Source organism: Microtus oregoni, unplaced genomic scaffold, assembly GCF_018167655.1.
Source record: "Microtus oregoni isolate MIOR12 unplaced genomic scaffold, Mior012 000016F_ref0000370, whole genome shotgun sequence".
Taxonomy (NCBI): Eukaryota; Metazoa; Chordata; class Mammalia; order Rodentia; family Cricetidae; genus Microtus; species Microtus oregoni.
In genome coordinates this window covers 4,964,306-4,981,315 of record NW_024543075.1, presented here as the reverse complement: position 1 = coordinate 4,981,315, position 17,010 = coordinate 4,964,306, and the positions used below count along the sequence as shown (strand labels likewise).

At 48.3% G+C, this 17,010-nt stretch overlaps 2 protein-coding genes across 4 annotated transcripts; one reads left to right on the top strand and one right to left on the bottom strand.

The window, feature by feature from the left end:
• Window positions 1-6,506: 6,506 nt before the first annotated feature.
• Prap1 (proline rich acidic protein 1) lies at window positions 6,507-10,605 on the top strand. Its single transcript, XM_041666978.1, has 5 exons — window positions 6,507-6,655; window positions 8,357-8,423; window positions 9,554-9,606; window positions 10,081-10,187; window positions 10,295-10,605. Exons 1-5 carry the CDS (start codon window positions 6,528-6,530, stop codon window positions 10,513-10,515), a joined length of 576 nt encoding a protein of 191 aa, XP_041522912.1. The 5' UTR covers window positions 6,507-6,527; the 3' UTR covers window positions 10,516-10,605.
• A 2,746-nt stretch (window positions 10,606-13,351) lies between these two features.
• Window positions 13,352-15,985, bottom strand: Fuom (fucose mutarotase). Of its 3 annotated transcripts, none has more exons than XM_041666436.1 (6): window positions 15,840-15,985; window positions 15,187-15,255; window positions 14,950-15,020; window positions 14,707-14,805; window positions 13,760-13,833; window positions 13,352-13,571 (listed from the first exon to the last, which is right to left on the bottom strand). In XM_041666436.1, exons 1-6 carry the CDS (start codon window positions 15,922-15,924, stop codon window positions 13,508-13,510), a joined length of 462 nt encoding a protein of 153 aa, XP_041522370.1. In that variant the 5' UTR covers window positions 15,925-15,985; the 3' UTR covers window positions 13,352-13,507. The 3 variants fall into 3 exon arrangements, with proteins under 3 accessions (XP_041522370.1, XP_041522373.1, XP_041522372.1); XM_041666439.1 differs by having other exon boundaries at window positions 13,352-13,507; XM_041666438.1 differs by lacking the exon at window positions 15,187-15,255 and having other exon boundaries at window positions 15,840-15,978.
• Between the last annotated feature and the right edge of the window lie 1,025 nt (window positions 15,986-17,010).

The window sequence follows — 17,010 nt, the reverse complement described above, 5'->3', positions numbered from 1 at the left end:
CTGGCTTCTCTCTTCCATGTCCTTTTATCTGGATTGCCTTCAAGATCTAGGATTTTTCTTCTTGTACTCAGTAGCTTGGGTAATAATCGATCCCAGATGCAGCCAAGTTGACAGCCAAGATTATTCATCATAATTCTCAACTCTTATGCTGGCTAGATTTATGTCAACTTGACACAAACTATAGTCATCTAAGAGGAGGAAACAACTGAGAAAATGCCTCCATAAGATTGGGCTGCGGCCAGCATGTAGAGCATTTTCTTGGTTGATTTTTTTTTTTGAGGTAGGGTCTTCTGTTTGTTTTTTTTTTTGTTTTGTTTTTGTTTTTTTCGAGACAGGGTTTCTCTGTGGCTTTGGAGCCTGTCCTGGAACTAGCTCTGTAGACCAGGCTGGCCTCGAACTCACAGAGATCCGCCTGCCTCTGCCTCCCGAGTGCTGGGATTAAAGGCGTGCGCCACCATTGCCTGGCGAGCATTTTCTTAATTAGTGATTGATTGGGGGGGGTGTCCAGCACATTGTGGGTGGAGTCACCCCTGAGCTGGTGATCTTAGGTTCTAAAAGAAAATAGACTGAGCAAGCCATGTGGAGTAAGCCAGTAAGCAGCTCCCCTCCATGGCCTCTGCCTCAGTTCCTGCCTCCAGGTTCCTGTCCTGTTTGAGTTTCTGTCCTGACTTCCTTCTGTGATGGAAGCATAAGTCCAATAAACCCTTTCTGTTGGAGCCTTCCGATGAGTCAGTCAATCTGAGTACCTGGAAGGGGGCGGGTGCGAGGGTTGGAGAAAAGGCAGGTGAAAGAAACTGAGGCAGAGACACAGGATAGATCCGGGAGGTCTTTTGGCCAATACCAAACAGCCCAGAGTTTATTTCCGAACTTGCTTTTATACAGTTAAGAGCAGAAAGCAGAACAAAGAGCCGTACAGCCAGGTAACCACCTCCCTGTACTGTCCTTGGGAGAAGGCACAAGCGGGCTCGCTGTCTATCGGGTGAGTCCTGCCAGCAGCAAGTAGTTTCCTTTTCTGTGCCTTTGGCTGGCATACACCAGCCTGTGTCTTAATAGATAATGTATTCCCCCCTCCCCAGTGGGCTCAATCAGAACTTTCTTCCAGCCCTCAAGGAGACTGAAACAAGCAAGCTTAAACTCAAATGATTCATAAGCAGAATAGACTCTGGATGGAAACCAGGGTTCCTTGTGGGCCACCACACCTTTCCTCCCCATCTTGTTTTTTGATCATGGTGTTTCATCACAGCAAGAGAAGCCCTAACTAAGACAGCCCTTCACAGTCTTTTAAAAAGATCCTGTCTACAACTACAGACACTGTCTAAATGATTAGAACTTCAGTGTGGACTTTAGGGGAGACCCAGTCCACCAAACAGGCATGCACGGTGCACTTTGCACCTTGTACTTATTGCTCTGGTGGCTGAAGCTTGGCATCTTCTCATGGGGCCATTAGTCATTTGTGTGTCTTTAGTGAAAGATCAATTCAGATATTCTAAATGTTTTTCAAGCAGGCTATTTGTCTTCTTGTTATTGAGTTCCTAAGAGTTTTTTTTTAAAACAGTTTCATTGACCATTGTTAGGCTATGCAAAAATCTAGAAATAATTTTGGGCACACACACACACACAAAAAAAAAACCCGCCAAATAAATAGTAGTGGGAATGTAGCAACAATATGTAAATTTGATACTTTTTCCATAATATGAGATTAGCAACGTTTCAAAGGGCACATCTTGTGTCAGGGTAGGTTTTGCTCACTGGCAAAACCCTTTTGAGCCATCAGAGTGCCTGGCAGCTCCATAGGCTCTGGCCAGAAACCTTTGAGATTGTCAAGGGAGGTGCTTGGATGGCAGTCCAGGGCTATGCTGAGCCCCGTCCATTTCAGCTGGAAAAGCATCGTCCAGCTCGTAGCCCGCAGATTTAATGGAACTACTAGCATTAATCTACTGTCCTCTAAAACCAGATGCATGAAACAACTAAAATTTATTATGAAAATCCCAGGTAGTATAAACTATACATAACCAAATTTGAAAAATTATATTTATACACTGAGTTTCATTACCCATATAAATAGGAATTCCTTGCACTCCTACAGTATGGTTTATAATTTCCTTGCCCTCTTCCTCAGGCATAGAAGGTCATTAGTTGGCATGCCTTTCTTGCTAGGATTAGTTGATGACCAAAGGTGATGATTAATTTCTTGTACCCATTTCTGCCCTCAACCTCCTGATATAAAAAAACTATTAATGAGTGGGTATGCATCCTAAAGATTTATAGTAGAGCTGATTGATTGTTTTTCGTGTATAAAAGTTTAGGTTTGTGATTCCTTTATCTTACGTTCAAGATAAGTAATAAAGTGATTGGTCCTTTCTTTGTAACCACAAAATAGTCTACCAGTAAAAGAATACCTTGATTGTTCATAGTCTGTTAATCTATAACAAGTTGCTTGGGGATGAATGTACATGGGTTCTTGGGATAATTTGTTTTTCACCTGTAATACGTAAAATGTTTATTTGTGTTATGGGAAATGGAAAGCATGTTGTTTTCTACTTGTATTCATTGTAATCATTCACTTGGAAAATAGAATGTAACCACACTGTAATTTTTATATGGCCTGGAAGATTTTGCTGGGGTATATAAGCTGTAAGGGAAAGAATAAAGACAGAATTAGAAGGAGTTAGAAGGAAAACATTAGGAATGAGAGAATTAGGAGGAGAACATCAAGAAAGAAGAAATATATCAAGAGATAAAGAAGGGACATTTCTGGATAAAGGAGAAAGGAGAATAAAGAAGAACAAAGAAAGAGACCATCAAGAGCATGTGTGAGTGTCTTTCCACTAAGTTCCTCACAGACTCCATGAATTTCCCTTTGAGCCCTGCGCTGCTGGAGGCTGGCCCCAGGCAGCAAAAGGTAAACAAGAGAATTCACTGATCACAACAGGAATATCTCTGTCTCCCCAACTTACTCTTTTGTTAATTGGAGAATTATGAATATAAGCCCAGTAAGCATGTTTAGTCTCTGTTACCTGGACAGTTACCACAGACAGCACAGCAAGGAACAAAGTTGTCACATTCAAAGGTTTCCTAGCCAACCAAATTACCGCATCTCCTTCAGTCAATTTCTTAAGCTGTCCCCATGTAGGAAAATCAGCTGTCTGCTTTAAGGACTTTCTGTATCTCTTTCTTCCACAACTTTCCACTCCTGCAGAAACATAAGCATACCCTTGGCCCCATTTTAACACCTTTTCTGGTTGTCATTCTGCTGTTAAAGCATCTTCAAGCTGACTTCATTCAGCAATTTTTTTATGGTTCAATGCTTTTTGGTAACTGTTATCCCTGTTTCATTAGAATTCAACAACTGGTCACTGTTGTCCCTGTTTCATTAGAATTCAACAATTTAGAGTTAGTAAAGCATTATGTAAAGTATCTCTGGGAGTCCTCATATCCCCCTCATGTTTTATTAGCATCCCTTTAGAGTGTGAGTGATTAGATATTTTAACAATTGTTTGTCCTGTAGGATTATATGGTATTTCTGTAATGTGCTTTATGTTATGACATGTAAAAATTTGTTTCATTTTACTGGAAACATAAGCAGGGGCATTATCAGCTTTAATTTTTATCAGTGTATTATAGCCATTGTACCTAATAAATGTATAATTATACAATCAGCCTTTTCAGAACTTAAGGCATATGTACATTGCAATCCAGAGTATGTATTAATAGTATAATGCATATATTTTAATTTTAAAAAGTTTGTTACATGTCAAGCTTTATTTTTGAGCATCCTTAGGATTACTTCCTGTAGGTAAAGGAATTTGATTATATAAAGAACAAGTAGGACAGTTTTAAAAATAATTTTTTGGCTTGTCATCAGGTTATGAAATAATTTTAAGCATTTATTATTAACATTATGCTTTAAATGAAATTTTGAAGCTTTTTTTAATTTTAATTTATTTATTTATTAAGGATTTCTGCCTCCTCCCCGCCACTGCCTCCCCTTTCCCTCCCCCTCCCCCATCAAGTCCCTCTCTCTCATCAGCTCGAAGAGCAATCAGGGTTCCCTGACCTGTGGGAAGTCCAAGGACCGCCCACCTCTATCCAGGTTTAGTAAGGTGAGCATCCAAACTGCCTAGGCTCCCCCAAAGCCAGTACGTGCAGTAGGATCAAAAACCCATTGCCATTGTTCTTGAGTTCTCTGTAGTCCTCATTGTCCGCTATGTTCAGCAAGTCCGGTTTTATCCCATGCTTTTTCAGACCTAGGCCAGCTGGCCTTGGTGAGTTCCCGATAGAACATCCCCATTGTCTCATTGTGTGGGTGCACCCCTCGCGGTCCTGAGTTCCTTGCTCGTGCTCCCTCTCCTTCTGCTCCTGATTCGGACCTTGAGATTTCTGTCCGGTGCTCCAATGTGGGTCTCTGTCTCTGTCTCCTTTCATCGCCTGATGAAGGTTAATATTCAGGAGGATGCCTATATGTTTGTCTTTGGATTCACCTTCTTATTTAGCTTCTCTAGGATCGTGAATTATAAGCTCAATGTCCTTTATTTATGGCTAGAAACCAAATATGAGTGAGTACATCCCATGTTCCTCTTTTTGGGTCTGGCTTACCTCACTCAGGATAGTGTTTTCTATTTCCATCCGTTTGTACGCAAAATTCAAGAAGTCTTTGTTTTTTACTGCTGAGTAATACTTTAATATGTATATATTCCATACTTTCTTCAGTTTTATTACAGTTTTATTAATACTTAATCAACCTCTTTATTTCCTTTTGTTAATGGCTCAGGCAATCCAGCATGGGGCTGAATGGGAGTAAGATAAAGTGGGCAATCCCTTTCCCAGACTGCCTGTTGTAGTTCTATAAATAACAAAGTTAATTCTGAATTATCAAGAATAAATTCCTTCTGCATATTGAGAATCAGTAATTATATTAAAATATCCATTTGGGCCTTTAATCCCAGCACTTGGGAGGCAGAGGCAGGCGGACCTTTGTGAGTTCGAGACCAGCCTGGTCTACAAGAGCTAGTTCCAGGACAGGCTCCAAAACCACAGAGAAACCCTGTCTCAAAAAACCAAGAAAAAAAATATCCATTTGGGCACCAAATATCAGGTGTTCTGCATTGTGTGGGTTGGCTGAAGAAAGGTCGCTCCAAGATGAATTCCTTAGGCCTGTGTGGCGACAGGGAGGGACAGTATCTGATGAACTGAGCCTCAAACAGCCGTTCAAAGGCATATTATTGATTATCACACAAAGTTGCTTTCTTTTTTGGTTAAACAAGTTCCTTATACCAAAGTCCCTGATCTAATCTGTTCATCTTTTCTGAATGAAAACATCGCATCCCCACCACTTTAGTCCTTACTGTGTACCATGTGCAGTGCCCAATTATCTGAGAGCCTCAGGTGTGCCAGAAGAGTCTTGTGGTCAAAGCCACACAAGGGCTGTAAAGCTCCCTCAGAAAAACAATTCTATAAACCATGGAAAACACCACTGTTTTCACCATGATTTCTTCAAAGTATTTCTAGAAAACAACTATTCATTCTAATGCTTACCCTAGATACAGTGACTCTGCTGGATCCCTATAACAGAGAGAAAGATGGGGGGGGGGGGGACAGAGGGAGGGAGGGTGGGAGAAAGGAGAGGAAGAGAGATAACTGAGAACGGCATGGGCCTTATAAACCTCAAAGTCTACCCCCAGTAACACCAGTAACAAAGCCACACCTCCTAATCCTTCTTAAACAATTCCACAAACTGGGGCCAGAGTCTTAAAATATGTAAGGCTGTGCAGGGGATATTCTCATTGAAATCACCACACAAGATAACCTTGGATTCACAGAGGGAGTGTTGGACCATGGTAGGATGGTGTACGTCTTCTTTCAAGGCTGCTGCCTGTCCCCATTACTCTGAGGAGGATTGCTATAAAAGTACTTTCTCAATACTGTCTCTTTGAATTTCAACAATTTCCTTAGTTTTGAGTCTCCCGGAAACTCTGGCTATCTGCAGTGACTGCCTATCCTCGCCAGGGGGAGACCAGCTCCTTGAGCCCTGACCGTAGTTGCCTCTCTGAAAGTAACTTATTTATCTAGGGGTTGCCTCCCCAAAGTGCAGCTGTTTCTTGGAGTGACAACTGCTCTATCCTGAAGTCCCAAAGGAAAGGGGTGAAGCCAAGAAGCCTTGAAGAGCTTGGTGTTTTTATGATCTTTACTCTATCTTATAGAATCCCACCCTGGGCCAGCTCTGGGGACACTTGGGTATTGTCGTTGTTGGTCTGAAGCTTAGCCCCGTAGAGGGTCGAGGGGTAACAGAGCCAAGTGCCTACGCATGCAGAAGACTTCGGCTATGGTGACCAGGGAACAGAAGCTAGTGGTCCCGTGGCGTGTGGTCCGGTGCTAAAATGGGCAGGTCATGGTAGAACTGGCAGGTGAGAGATCCAAAGTCTCCTGGTGGCTCAGTCTGTGTTCACTGCTCAAGTCATATGGTGGGGCAGGATCACCTACTGCCCAGTGATTGCTGGCCCCTGACCTCTGATCAGACACACCCATGTATGGGCAATAAAACCCTAAGCAGCCAGGGTTGGGAGAAAAAGGACCGGGCACCTGGAGACTGGGATCTGCAGCTTCTCCACTCGCCTAGAGATTCTTGGCACCGAGAGGGAGCGCCAGTCATGAAGAGGTGATGTCATGGCCCCCAGGCTCTAACTTTCCTACCCTTAAAAGTTGGCAGTGGGGCACTGGCCAGGGTGGGCCTGGATGTGTGGTTAGGGTCACCCTGAGTCTGAGTTCAGGAGTTCTGACTTAGAGATAAGCCCTGGGGGTTAGTCTATCCCCATTTGAAGCCTGATTCCAGGGGAGTAATTTAGGAGAAGAAGGGAAGGAAGGAGGGATGGGAGGGAAAGTCCCCCCCTCTTACTGCAAAACACCCACTCTGGGTCTGCAATCCAGGGTTTATCTCTAAGAGCATCCCAAGTGGCCTCCAGATAGGCATGAGGGTGAGTTGTCCTATGGGGACCCTGAGCCAGTAGACCATTCAATCCTAAAGGACCCCTATGAAGAGGCAACAATTCCAGGCTATGATGGCCCAAAAGAAAGGGGACAGTGGCAGGGTAGGGGAGGCAGGGGAATATGTAGCAGCCTTTGAGGGCTGGTGGGAGTAGAGGCAGGAATCAGACAACCTGATTGTTGGTCACCCTGGAGCTAGGGTTTCATTCCCAGCGAGACCTAGGGCCCCTGTAGAACAAGAATCACCATGGAGGCAGAGGACAGAGAGGACAAAACCTTGGGTGAGGTTCTCCATGTTCATCTCTCTGCCCAGCATAAGAATAGGCCTCTGTCTAGCAGTTCTGAGGTGAGACAGGGCTACTCAACTCTATGTGGCCAGATCCTCACCTGCTGTCCTTTATCCCTATCACAAAGTGCTGAATTGCAGAGAAGAGGAAAGGTTTCTCTCCTCTCCTCTCCTCTCCTCTCCTCTCCTCTCCTCTCCCCTCCCTTTTCTTCTCCTCTCTTCTCCCCCTTCCCTTCCTTTCCCTTCCCTTTCCCCCCTCTTTTCCCTTTCTTTCCTTACCTTTCTTTTATTTTTTCTTTCGAGACAGGGTTTCTCTGTGTAGTCCTGGCTGTCCTGGAACTCACTCTGTAGACCAGGTTGGCCTTGAACTCACAGAGATCCACCTGCCTCTGCCTCCCAAGTGTTGGGATTAAAGGCATGTGCTACCACTGCCTGTCCGAGAGGTTTCTTTGAGGCTTTAGTACACACAAAGACAGGCACACAGAGACACAGACACACACACCACACACATGCATGTATACATATGCATACCATATAACACAAACACATGCATACTTCACACAAATGAATACCTTTCTACAACTACATGTTCAAAAATACCTGCCATTCCTTCTGTTTGTATGGTGGGGCTGGGGCTACTGGCCACTGGGAGCCTACTAGAAGTTACCCTATTCCCAATACCATGGGTCACGGATTCTCAGGAGTACTGTGATACATGTGGTATTGTGCTAGGGCCTCCATCCATTCTGCTAATGTTGTCATGCATACGTGTATGCAGGCCCATGTGTGTGTGTGTGTGTATGGCCTCTGGAATCCTCGGCACTGACTGCCAGTGTCCTGTCACATAGGATGTGCCTAGGGCATGTGGTGTCTTGTGGAGAACTTGGCATAGAGACAGAGCAGGTGTGCCCTGAGCATCTTGTTTGCTTATTCTGCCTGCCTTTCCTGTGAAATCAATCAAGAGCTAATGGATCAGCAGGGACCTCCCTCTGCCCAAGACACATGCCACTGGCCCCAGCAGGTCTTGACTGGCTCATCAGGAGCTGAGGTGACTCTTCACCACCTCACATTTTCTCTCTGGTCCCCCAGGTTTCTCCTGGCCACCTGTCTGGTGGCTGTGCTGCTGCAGGAGGCCGGTGCAATCCCAGCACGCCAGGTATACGGGGCTCCTCTACCTGGCCTCATCCCCGGCTGCCCACCTCTGCCCCAGTTAGCGGGGATTATTGGAAAGGACCTCTTTTCCTCTACCCCACGCTGGGCAAGGAGAGGGGAGGCAGGGCAGAGCCACATGGCGAATGTGGTAGCAACATCGTGTGAATACTGAGGAGGGGGCCTCAGGAAGAGAAGGGCATGGGCCCTTCTGGGGTCTAGTGGGAAAATCTCCATGACACCCAGGTCACCAGGTGAGGATATGGGCTTCCATAATATCCAGGTGACCTGAAGGACATGGGTCTCCATCATACCCACATAACCACATGGGGATGTGAGCCTCCATGACACCCAGGTGACCCCAGGATGAGTGAACATGGTCCTCCATGGCACTCATCTTACCAGGCGGGGACATGAGTTCCTATGACACTCAGGTGGCCCCAGGGTGGGAGGGTTTGGGCTTCATGACACAAATGATTACAGGTGAGAACATGGACCATCTAGGATGACCCTGTGTGAGGTGGGTCTTCTCCACACTGACCCTGGCATACTCACCGAGGGCATGGTCTAGCCTGGTGACAGAGGGCCCAGAAGGAAATGAACTGAGCTTGCCCTGTGCCAAGCAAACTCGGCCTGTGCACATGGCAACAGAAGAGGTTGAGGGAGGGCCACCCTTCACAGCCAACCACAGCTTCTTGGAGCTGGGCACTTCCCCAAGGTCGCCCTTTGCCTCACTTCTCTCCTGTTACTTTGTCTCATAAGGTGTTACGTTCAGAGGCGCCAACTACCTTCTGGGCCATTAGCCAGGTCAGGGAGGGGGAAGCACAGCCTTAATTGGTGCAAAAGTCCAGGGTGTAGTGAGAGTGCAGAGTCCAAAGTGAGTTCCGGGTACCTGTTGAAGGATTCTCCTTTCTTCAGGCCAGGTATTCAGGTAGACTGGTCATTTAGGGACAGGCTGGTGTTCTAAATCCCCTACCTGCAATCCTGATATCCACAGTGACCCTTATCCCTTAGAGTTAAACACTGGTTGAGAGGAAGCCCTGCCTGTGGGTGGGCCTCAGGGTGTCCTCTCCCTGGGTGTCCTCCAACCTTGGACTACTAACTGGAAAAATCCGCACCCATGACCTACTCTCCTAGGTCCCTGTCAAGACCAAAGGCAAACATGTGATCCTTGAACAGGAAACAGAGAAGTAAGTGCTCCAGAAGGCAAGTGTGGGCTGATGCACTGGGGGATGGAGAACATGGCAGTTCAGAAGCTTTGAGAAGGAGTTGATACTCAAACCCTACAGATCCCTCCTTGGGAGTCCCCCTCCCCCCCAGGAGGCCCAGGTCATCTACCAGGGACCCCTGGGCATCTCCCAGACTCAGCTCTCCCTGAAGCCTGCAACAGACTAAGTTTTAGAACAGCACAATATATTACCTCCCTTGTCCTTGAGGACCCTGCCCAGGGAAGACTCTGACCCCCTCAGACCTCACCCCTGCACTTACTGCATTAGAGACACTGGGGGCGCAAAGCCATGTACCAGGTCTTACAGGGCAGTTGATGAAGTGGGTGGGTATGGAGTGGCTTCTAGACCCGGCAGCTGCCTGGGGGCAGAGAATGTCTTCTAAAGTGTCTAACTTTTCCCACCTGTGCGTGAACCTTACCCTACTCATGCTGGCAGGGCGTTGGGTACCAAAGCCATGGAGGCCCTGGAGAAGGACAACCAGTTGGGGGCACTGCTGCTTGTGCCCAAGCAGAAGCTTGCAGCCGCTGAGGAAAAGCTTGCAGGTCAGAGTGGGACCAAGGCCACATCATGGGGTCCAACTGTACAGGAGGCTAGTGGGGAGGAACTTGTGAGGGAGACTGAGGCCACACCTACTTCTGCCTCTTCCCAGATGCCATGACCTTGGTGGAGACTGACCTCCTGAGCCATCTTCGGAACCCTCTTCAAGGCCCAGAACCGGATCTTGACAGCCTCCACCATCCAAAGTATGAGGAGGTCCAGGATGAAGCGGTGCCCCAGATGTTGCTCAAGATACATCGTCAGGTGCTCCAGGGGCCAGAGAAGGACCTTGACCACATCTCCCACTCTCTGGAGGACTCCAGCGAACCCTAACCACTCTCCCACTCCTGTCATGAGGCCCAGGCTGTTATGACCACTGACTCCCCCCAGCTAGCAAAAATAAACACCTGCAAACAGGGTGAAGTCATGAGCATCTTTGAGGCCATCAATCCCGGGGCACAGCAGCTAGGCCCAGGAGGAAGAGGTATCACTGCCAAATATGGCTCATCCAAAGCTTCCTAGGCACAAGGTCTAGCTGACCCTCAGCTCATGAATAGTTCTCCTTGGGTCCATCTTTCCACAGGTAGGGATGAAGTGATAAGCATGTCAAGTGTGGGGACCAGTAAGCAGTTGTAGACTCAGCAGGAAAATGAAACCTATCCTGGAATTCCCACTGAAGAAGCTGAGAAAGGACATGTTTATGAAGGCGTGGGAGGTTGGGTGGAACTCTGGTTGGTGAGTGTTCAGGTACATAGGCACATAGTTTCACATGTGTATAGGTACACACATGCAGAAATGCATAGCTAAATGTGCAGACACATAGGTACACACATGAATAGGTATGTAGTTACAAAGATGTATGCAGGCGGTGCACAGGTGTATAGTTACACAGGCACATAGGTACAGTGTTGACAGGTACATAGGTTCGCGTATACACAGGTATAGAGCTGTGTGGCTATGCGTGTGCTTGGGGACATAGGCAGATAGATACACGGGTAAACAGGTGGACACACATGGAGGTGCTCAGAAGAGTGAGTCAGAGCTCAGACTTCCTGTCCTAGTTTTCTGGGCAGCACCTGGATCTTTCTGGGGTGCCTGTCCTCATGGCCTTGCTCAGGCCTCAGCACCTAAGATGAACTACCTCACACGTGGCATACAGGTACTGGGGTAACTACCAATCCTACCCTTGCAGTGGGAGGCACTAGAGGTCACAGAGCCACACATTCGTCAGCCCCAGTAGCTCAGGCAGAACAGACAGCTCTCCATCCCAATGCACCCAAGCCCCATGCAGCTGTGTAGGTCACCTATCAATCTCACGCACCCTAGAGCTTCATGGATGTTTCATGTCCCCAGGACATGAGTGGGAGGAGTGAGGGTTCGTGTGCACCCAGACCTCTAAGCCCCACGAAGCAGGAGCCAATGCTCCATCTCAGCGATGAACCAGGGGTCTTCATATTACTTGAGTCTACTGCCCCCACATTGCAGAGGAGTACACATTGTAGATGAATCTAGGCCCCTACATTACAGTCAAGTCCAGGGTCCTGAAGATGAATAACATTGCTCTGACAGCTGGACGATGGTGGCACATGCCTTTAATCCCAGCACTCGGGAGGCAGAGGCAGGTGGATCTCTGTGAGTTTGAGGCCAGCCTGGTCTACAAAAGCTAGTTCCAGGACAGGCCTCAAAGCCAAAGAGAAACCCTGTCTCGAAAAAACAAAACAAAACAAAACAAAAAACAAGAAACAAAAAACAAAAACAACCAAAAAACAAAAACAAAAACAAAAAACCAAAAAAAACCTCCCCATTGCTTTGATAGTGACCTCAAGGGGCAGCCCTCTTCTCCAGGTGCACTGCCTGCCATCCTAATAAGAATCTGAATTGAAATGAATCTATTTACAGTCCCTAATCAGCAGAGCAGAGGTGCCCAAAATCCTATCCAGGTCCCAGGTAGAACCAAATCCCACATAAGGACACCCAAGTGCTCTCCTTTCTTTCTTTATCACTTCTGGCCCCTAGCCTAATCTAGAGATTCAGGTGCAGGTGGTCAGGAAGCAGTGCCCAGTGAGTCTCTTGCCCGGTGCCTGTGAGGTCAGACCCATGGTCAAGATTTGAGCTGTTCCGCCTTCACATCCCTGAATCTAAGCAGAGGACCTGCAGATGCTGGGGTTCCAAGAGCCCAGTGTTGTATTGGGACCAAAAGTATCTACGGACCCAGGGTAGTGCTATGGCCCCGTTTCTTTCTAGCTTTGCCCGAGCCAGGAACCTCTGTGCATTTCCTCCTAGAGGGGAACTGGAGCTGGTGATAGCTCAAAAGTTAACAGTGCTTGGGCATCATAGGGACTGTCTACTCACCTGCTCAACTTTTGGTTGTTTGCAGCTTTTGGCCAGTACAGACGAAGCTGCTATGAACATTCCCCAATAGTCTGCAGACATGTGGTGTAGACACATCCAGGTTTTCACAAGGGAAACAGTTTCAGGCCCTTCTAAGTTCCTCCCCTCCAACCTTGCTATTCTGTCTGCGATTCTGAGGCCCAATTGATCCTTTACCACCCGGGACAACTGAAGAGTCAAAGTTAGGAGCAGCCAGGTTGCATCTGAGTTCCTGGACTTAATAGCTGCTCAGGCATAGGTAGTGGGTGCTCAACCTGCCAAGTATAAGCATGGTGGGCTCCAGTCCACACCCTGACCTCTCTGACCTTGAACCAGGAAGGTCAGCATGACTCTCCCTAGCAGCTGAGCAGTCACGTCTGGGTGACAACACCCTTCCATTTAAAGTGTCCAGTCCAACTCTGCCACTTTGCCCTCTGGCCTAGAGTTCAGAGATTGGCCCTAGTCACGAATCACTGTGTGTTGCAACCCAAGTGAGGAATTCAGAAACTCCCAATTCCCACAAGCATCGTGTGCAGCCGCCTCCAGTCCCCTGCTGTGCAGCGCACCTAACATCAACTACCAGCTTAGCCCTTCGTCTAGACCCAGGCCACAGCCACAGACCCAATTCAGCTCTCAGGTTCCTACCCAGGCCTAGCTCCTGTCCAGCTCCCAGCCCTCAAGCAACCTCCAAGCTTCATATTCCATACGGATTTTCCACCTGAGGACTCAACAAAGATGAGTGGGTAGCAGGTGCTTATTTGGAAGTTAATGGCCTCCCTGGAACTGATCACAAGACAAGTTCATGAGTACAAAACCTTTAAAGATTGACAGTGACTTCTCTCCCCACCCCCTCAATTTCACATATCAGGGGAAGGGGAAATCTCTGTCAGGGTCAGCAGAGTCTCTCAAGATCTGGGGTCCAGGTCTGAGTGCTGCCAAAGGGTACCGGTGGTCTCTATGAGGGTCCGAGGTCAAGAGTTCCCTTCTTGAGGATGATGTTTCCATAGAGTGCCGTCTCCCTGCCGGAGGGTCAGGTTGCTGAAACTCTAACTTTGCCCCTTTCTACTTCTATCCCTCCTGCTCAACAATGTTCAGGAACTCTGCAGCACAAGTCCCTCCTGTCTTCCTGGGCAGAGCAGAGGTGGAGGCAGTTCCCGGGGCCTGGATAAGGACTTGCCCAAGTCACCTGGACGCGATAGAAACTCACCCGGTTGCAACAACAGCAAAAGCTTTTTTTGCACGTTCATAAAACTCAAATCTCTCTATCTTCATCAGAGCTTTCTGGAAGACAAAATGGCACGGTTGGAGGGACCTTGCCCGAAAGTCTTCTGGGTGGCTTCCTGAGTTGAGTACCCCACCAGGAAATAGCTAGGAGGTAGCAGCAATGGAACCCTGCTCTTCTAGGTTCTGTTCCTCTGGTCTCACGGAACTGGGGACAAAGGGCATCTTTCATATCCCTGTCTGAGCCTGTGACGGACAAGGTGCCTGTCGGATGTGGACTCAACTCACCAAGCCTCTGGAAAGTGGTTCTCAGTCTTCCTGATGCTGTGACCCTTTACTACAGTTCCTCATGTTGTGGTGACCCCAACCATAAAATTATTTTCATTGCTACTTCATAATTGTAATTTTGTTACTACTATGAACCCTCATGTGAATATCTGTTTTTCTATGGTCTTTTTGGGGTTGCAAGCCACAGGTTGAGAACTGTTACTCTAGATCCTCTAAACTGCCCTGGAAGTCCCCTGCCCAGGACAGGAGTCCTCAGGTTGGTCCCGCTCAGGCCCTGCCAACAGCTCCTTTAGGAGAATGGGTGTGTCCTCTGCCAGGTAGGGATGTAGGCTGTGTGATATGCAGACCTTAGCAAGAATGAAGTGGCAAAGAGTAAGATTTGGGGTGAAGGTGCACATCCATTGAAGTCCAGAGGGGGGCCCGCCAGGCAGCCCACAATCCTCTGGCTCAAATGAGACCAACTCCCAAGCAGACAGGTCAGGATTCTGGGAGGAGGAGGAAGCAGAAGAGGCTTGAGCAGAGAGGGAAGATGCTCAAAGGGAGGTGGCCACAGGCTCAGATACACCTCTGGCATCTATGCCCCCATGATTGACTCTTCCCGAGCCTCCAGGAGACAGAGGGGCCCATTCTCGGGGCTGCACTCACCTTGCAGCCAGCTGTGAGCAGAAGGGATTCATAGAGGTTCCATATTGGGGTCTGCAGGCCCCTCTCCTTGTCACTGGGCACTAGCTCCATCACAGCAGCCTGGGGAGACAGGGGTCAGCTCTGTGGCCCTAGGCACCTCCAGGGTTCCCTTGAGACAGGGGGCCCTTTAGGGGTGTGGGGTCATATGAAGTCTGGCAAAGAGGAAACTGAGGCCCAGCTCAGCGCACAGCTTTTGCTCCTCACCGGGCTTTCCACATAGGTATCCAGGGGCAGCAGCTTCAGCACAGCCTCCAGGAGCTGTGGGATGGCCAGGCCTAGGAGGACACAGAGCTGGGGTCAGGCCTCTGTTCTCATCATGACCTGTAACCCCGCCTGTCTCAAACTTTCATTTTGGGTCACAGTAAGCAACCAGTTAACAGGAATGAGGGGCCAGGACAGAGAGGGCACAGAACCAGGACCGGGTCTATCTACAGTGCTCACCATCTGCTCGGATCTCTATGGGCCCACACTGGCAGATGGAGGAAGTTGGGAAGTTTGCATCTGCAAGAACTGAAGGGAGAGAAGGTGGTGTGGTTCTCCCTCCCAGATGATCACCTCACGTATCGCAAAGCCACACATCCTTGTGCATTATCAACACAGCCCACCATCTGGGATGTCCAGATGCCCGGTCAGTATATCCTTCCCACTCCAGTTAGTGGGGACAGATCATGGGTCACTCCATTAGCTCCCTTCAGAGCAGCAGAAAAAAAGACACTATATAAAGGAGGCAATGAAACCAGTGACTGGGAGGAGGAACCAATATTCTCACCCCAGCCTTTGGCTGTTGGGTCTTGTCCTAGGGCACCAGGCCAGGGCCAGAGAATCCAGCAGACCTAGGAGACCACGTGGGAGGTCTGGGAACTATCTTGCTGCTGAATTTGGAACCTGGTTTGCCCTTTCCAGAATTCTGCGGCCTGAGTCAATGGTAGGCTTCAATTCAGCTATTTTTCTGAAGCAACCGGATGCTTCCTGTTCTGAAGAGCAAGGTGACGTAGTGTCCCAGGCATTCCTGGACTCTGCCGGTCAAGGGCTCCCCGTGCAGACCGCACCACTGCTAGAGGCCACGCTGCCGGCTTGTCTTTCTACAAGCTCACCTATCTCGTCTCCGTGACCCATCCGAGCAAGTGCGAATAGCAGCTCCGGCGACAGCACCTTCGGGATGCCCTTGAGCACAACCATGGCTGCAGAACTGGCGGAGTTGGGGGCAGGGCGGTGCCACACGGATAGGGGCGGTGCCAGAGGAGAGGTGAGCCAACCGCTGGATAGCTGTGTCTGGCCCTGGGTAACGACGCAAAACTCTGAGGCCTGGCAGATTGTGGGAAAGTTCAGAGAGCAAATCCGTGTGGGGAGGATGAAAATGCCAGAGAAGCACCCTTGGCCCTAGGATCTCTGGTGCCCCAGCTCAGATGGCTCTGATATGGCCACTGCTGCCCAACGTGGTGGCAGTGATGAGTGAAGGGTGAGAAATAACATTTCTGCTTCAGTTTGGAGGCAAACCAGGATAGAGGCAAAACCAAATCAAAATTCCCAAATTGTACTGGGGCCAGAAACCAAATAGTTTAAAGAAGCTGAGAGCTTCATCAGGGTTTGAGGGAGCTCCTTTTGGGGACAATCTGCATACACTCCATTTGTCTCGAACTCTCTGAAGCCAAGGGTATGGTGGGTTCCTGTCCCGCCAGGGTGGAACCAGTGAGTTCAGCGCACGCGTGTGCGTACACACACACACACACACACACACACACACACACACACGTCTGGGTGTGCTGTTAGGCCCAGAGTTGAGACAGAATCTCCCACCGAACATCTTAAACACTGTTTCAGTTTTCAGGACAAATAACTGAGGTGTATGCTCGGAGCACGAACGAAAATTAAACCAGCGAGAGGTTGGAGAGATGACTCAGTCGGTAAGAGCATGGGTTGCTCTTCCATAGGACTGGGGTTTGGGGGCTCACAACTATTTGTAACTCCAATTTCAAGAGTTTTATTGGCCTCTTCTGGCCTCTGAGTCATCAGGCACACATGTGGTACACAGACATAATTGCAGGGACACCATTCATATGTATTTTTAAAGTTAAAAACAATTAATAAACCAATTAACTCGGTTTCAAGGTTTCTCCTACCGAGTGGTCACCTCCTTGGCTTGTGCATTCTAGACTGTGGGCCAATCAATGGCTAACACACATTTCTCTGAGTGCCCAGGTTTAATAAGTGAACATTAGGACTGGAGAGATGGTTCAATGGCTAAGAGCACCAGCTGCCCTTCCT

Bases quoted from the DNA above. Each gene is read 5' to 3' on its own strand.
- Prap1 (XM_041666978.1), top strand. From the start codon at position 6,528: ATGGGCAATAAAACCCTAAGCAGCCAGGGTTGGGAGAAAAAGGACCGG. The intron at 6,656-8,356 runs GTGATGTCATGG...CTGGTCCCCCAG, and splicing joins GGAGCGCCAGTCATGAAGAG to GTTTCTCCTGGCCACCTGTC. The intron at 9,607-10,080 runs GTAAGTGCTCCA...TCATGCTGGCAG, and splicing joins CTTGAACAGGAAACAGAGAA to GGCGTTGGGTACCAAAGCCA.
- Fuom (XM_041666439.1), bottom strand. From the start codon at position 15,924: ATGGTTGTGCTCAAGGGCATCCCGAAGGTGCTGTCGCCGGAGCTGCTA. The intron at 14,806-14,949 runs GTGAGGAGCAAA...CTGTCTCCCCAG, and splicing joins ATACCTATGTGGAAAGCCCG to GCTGCTGTGATGGAGCTAGT. The intron at 13,834-14,706 runs GTGAGTGCAGCC...TTTGTCTTCCAG, and splicing joins TGCTCACAGCTGGCTGCAAG to AAAGCTCTGATGAAGATAGA.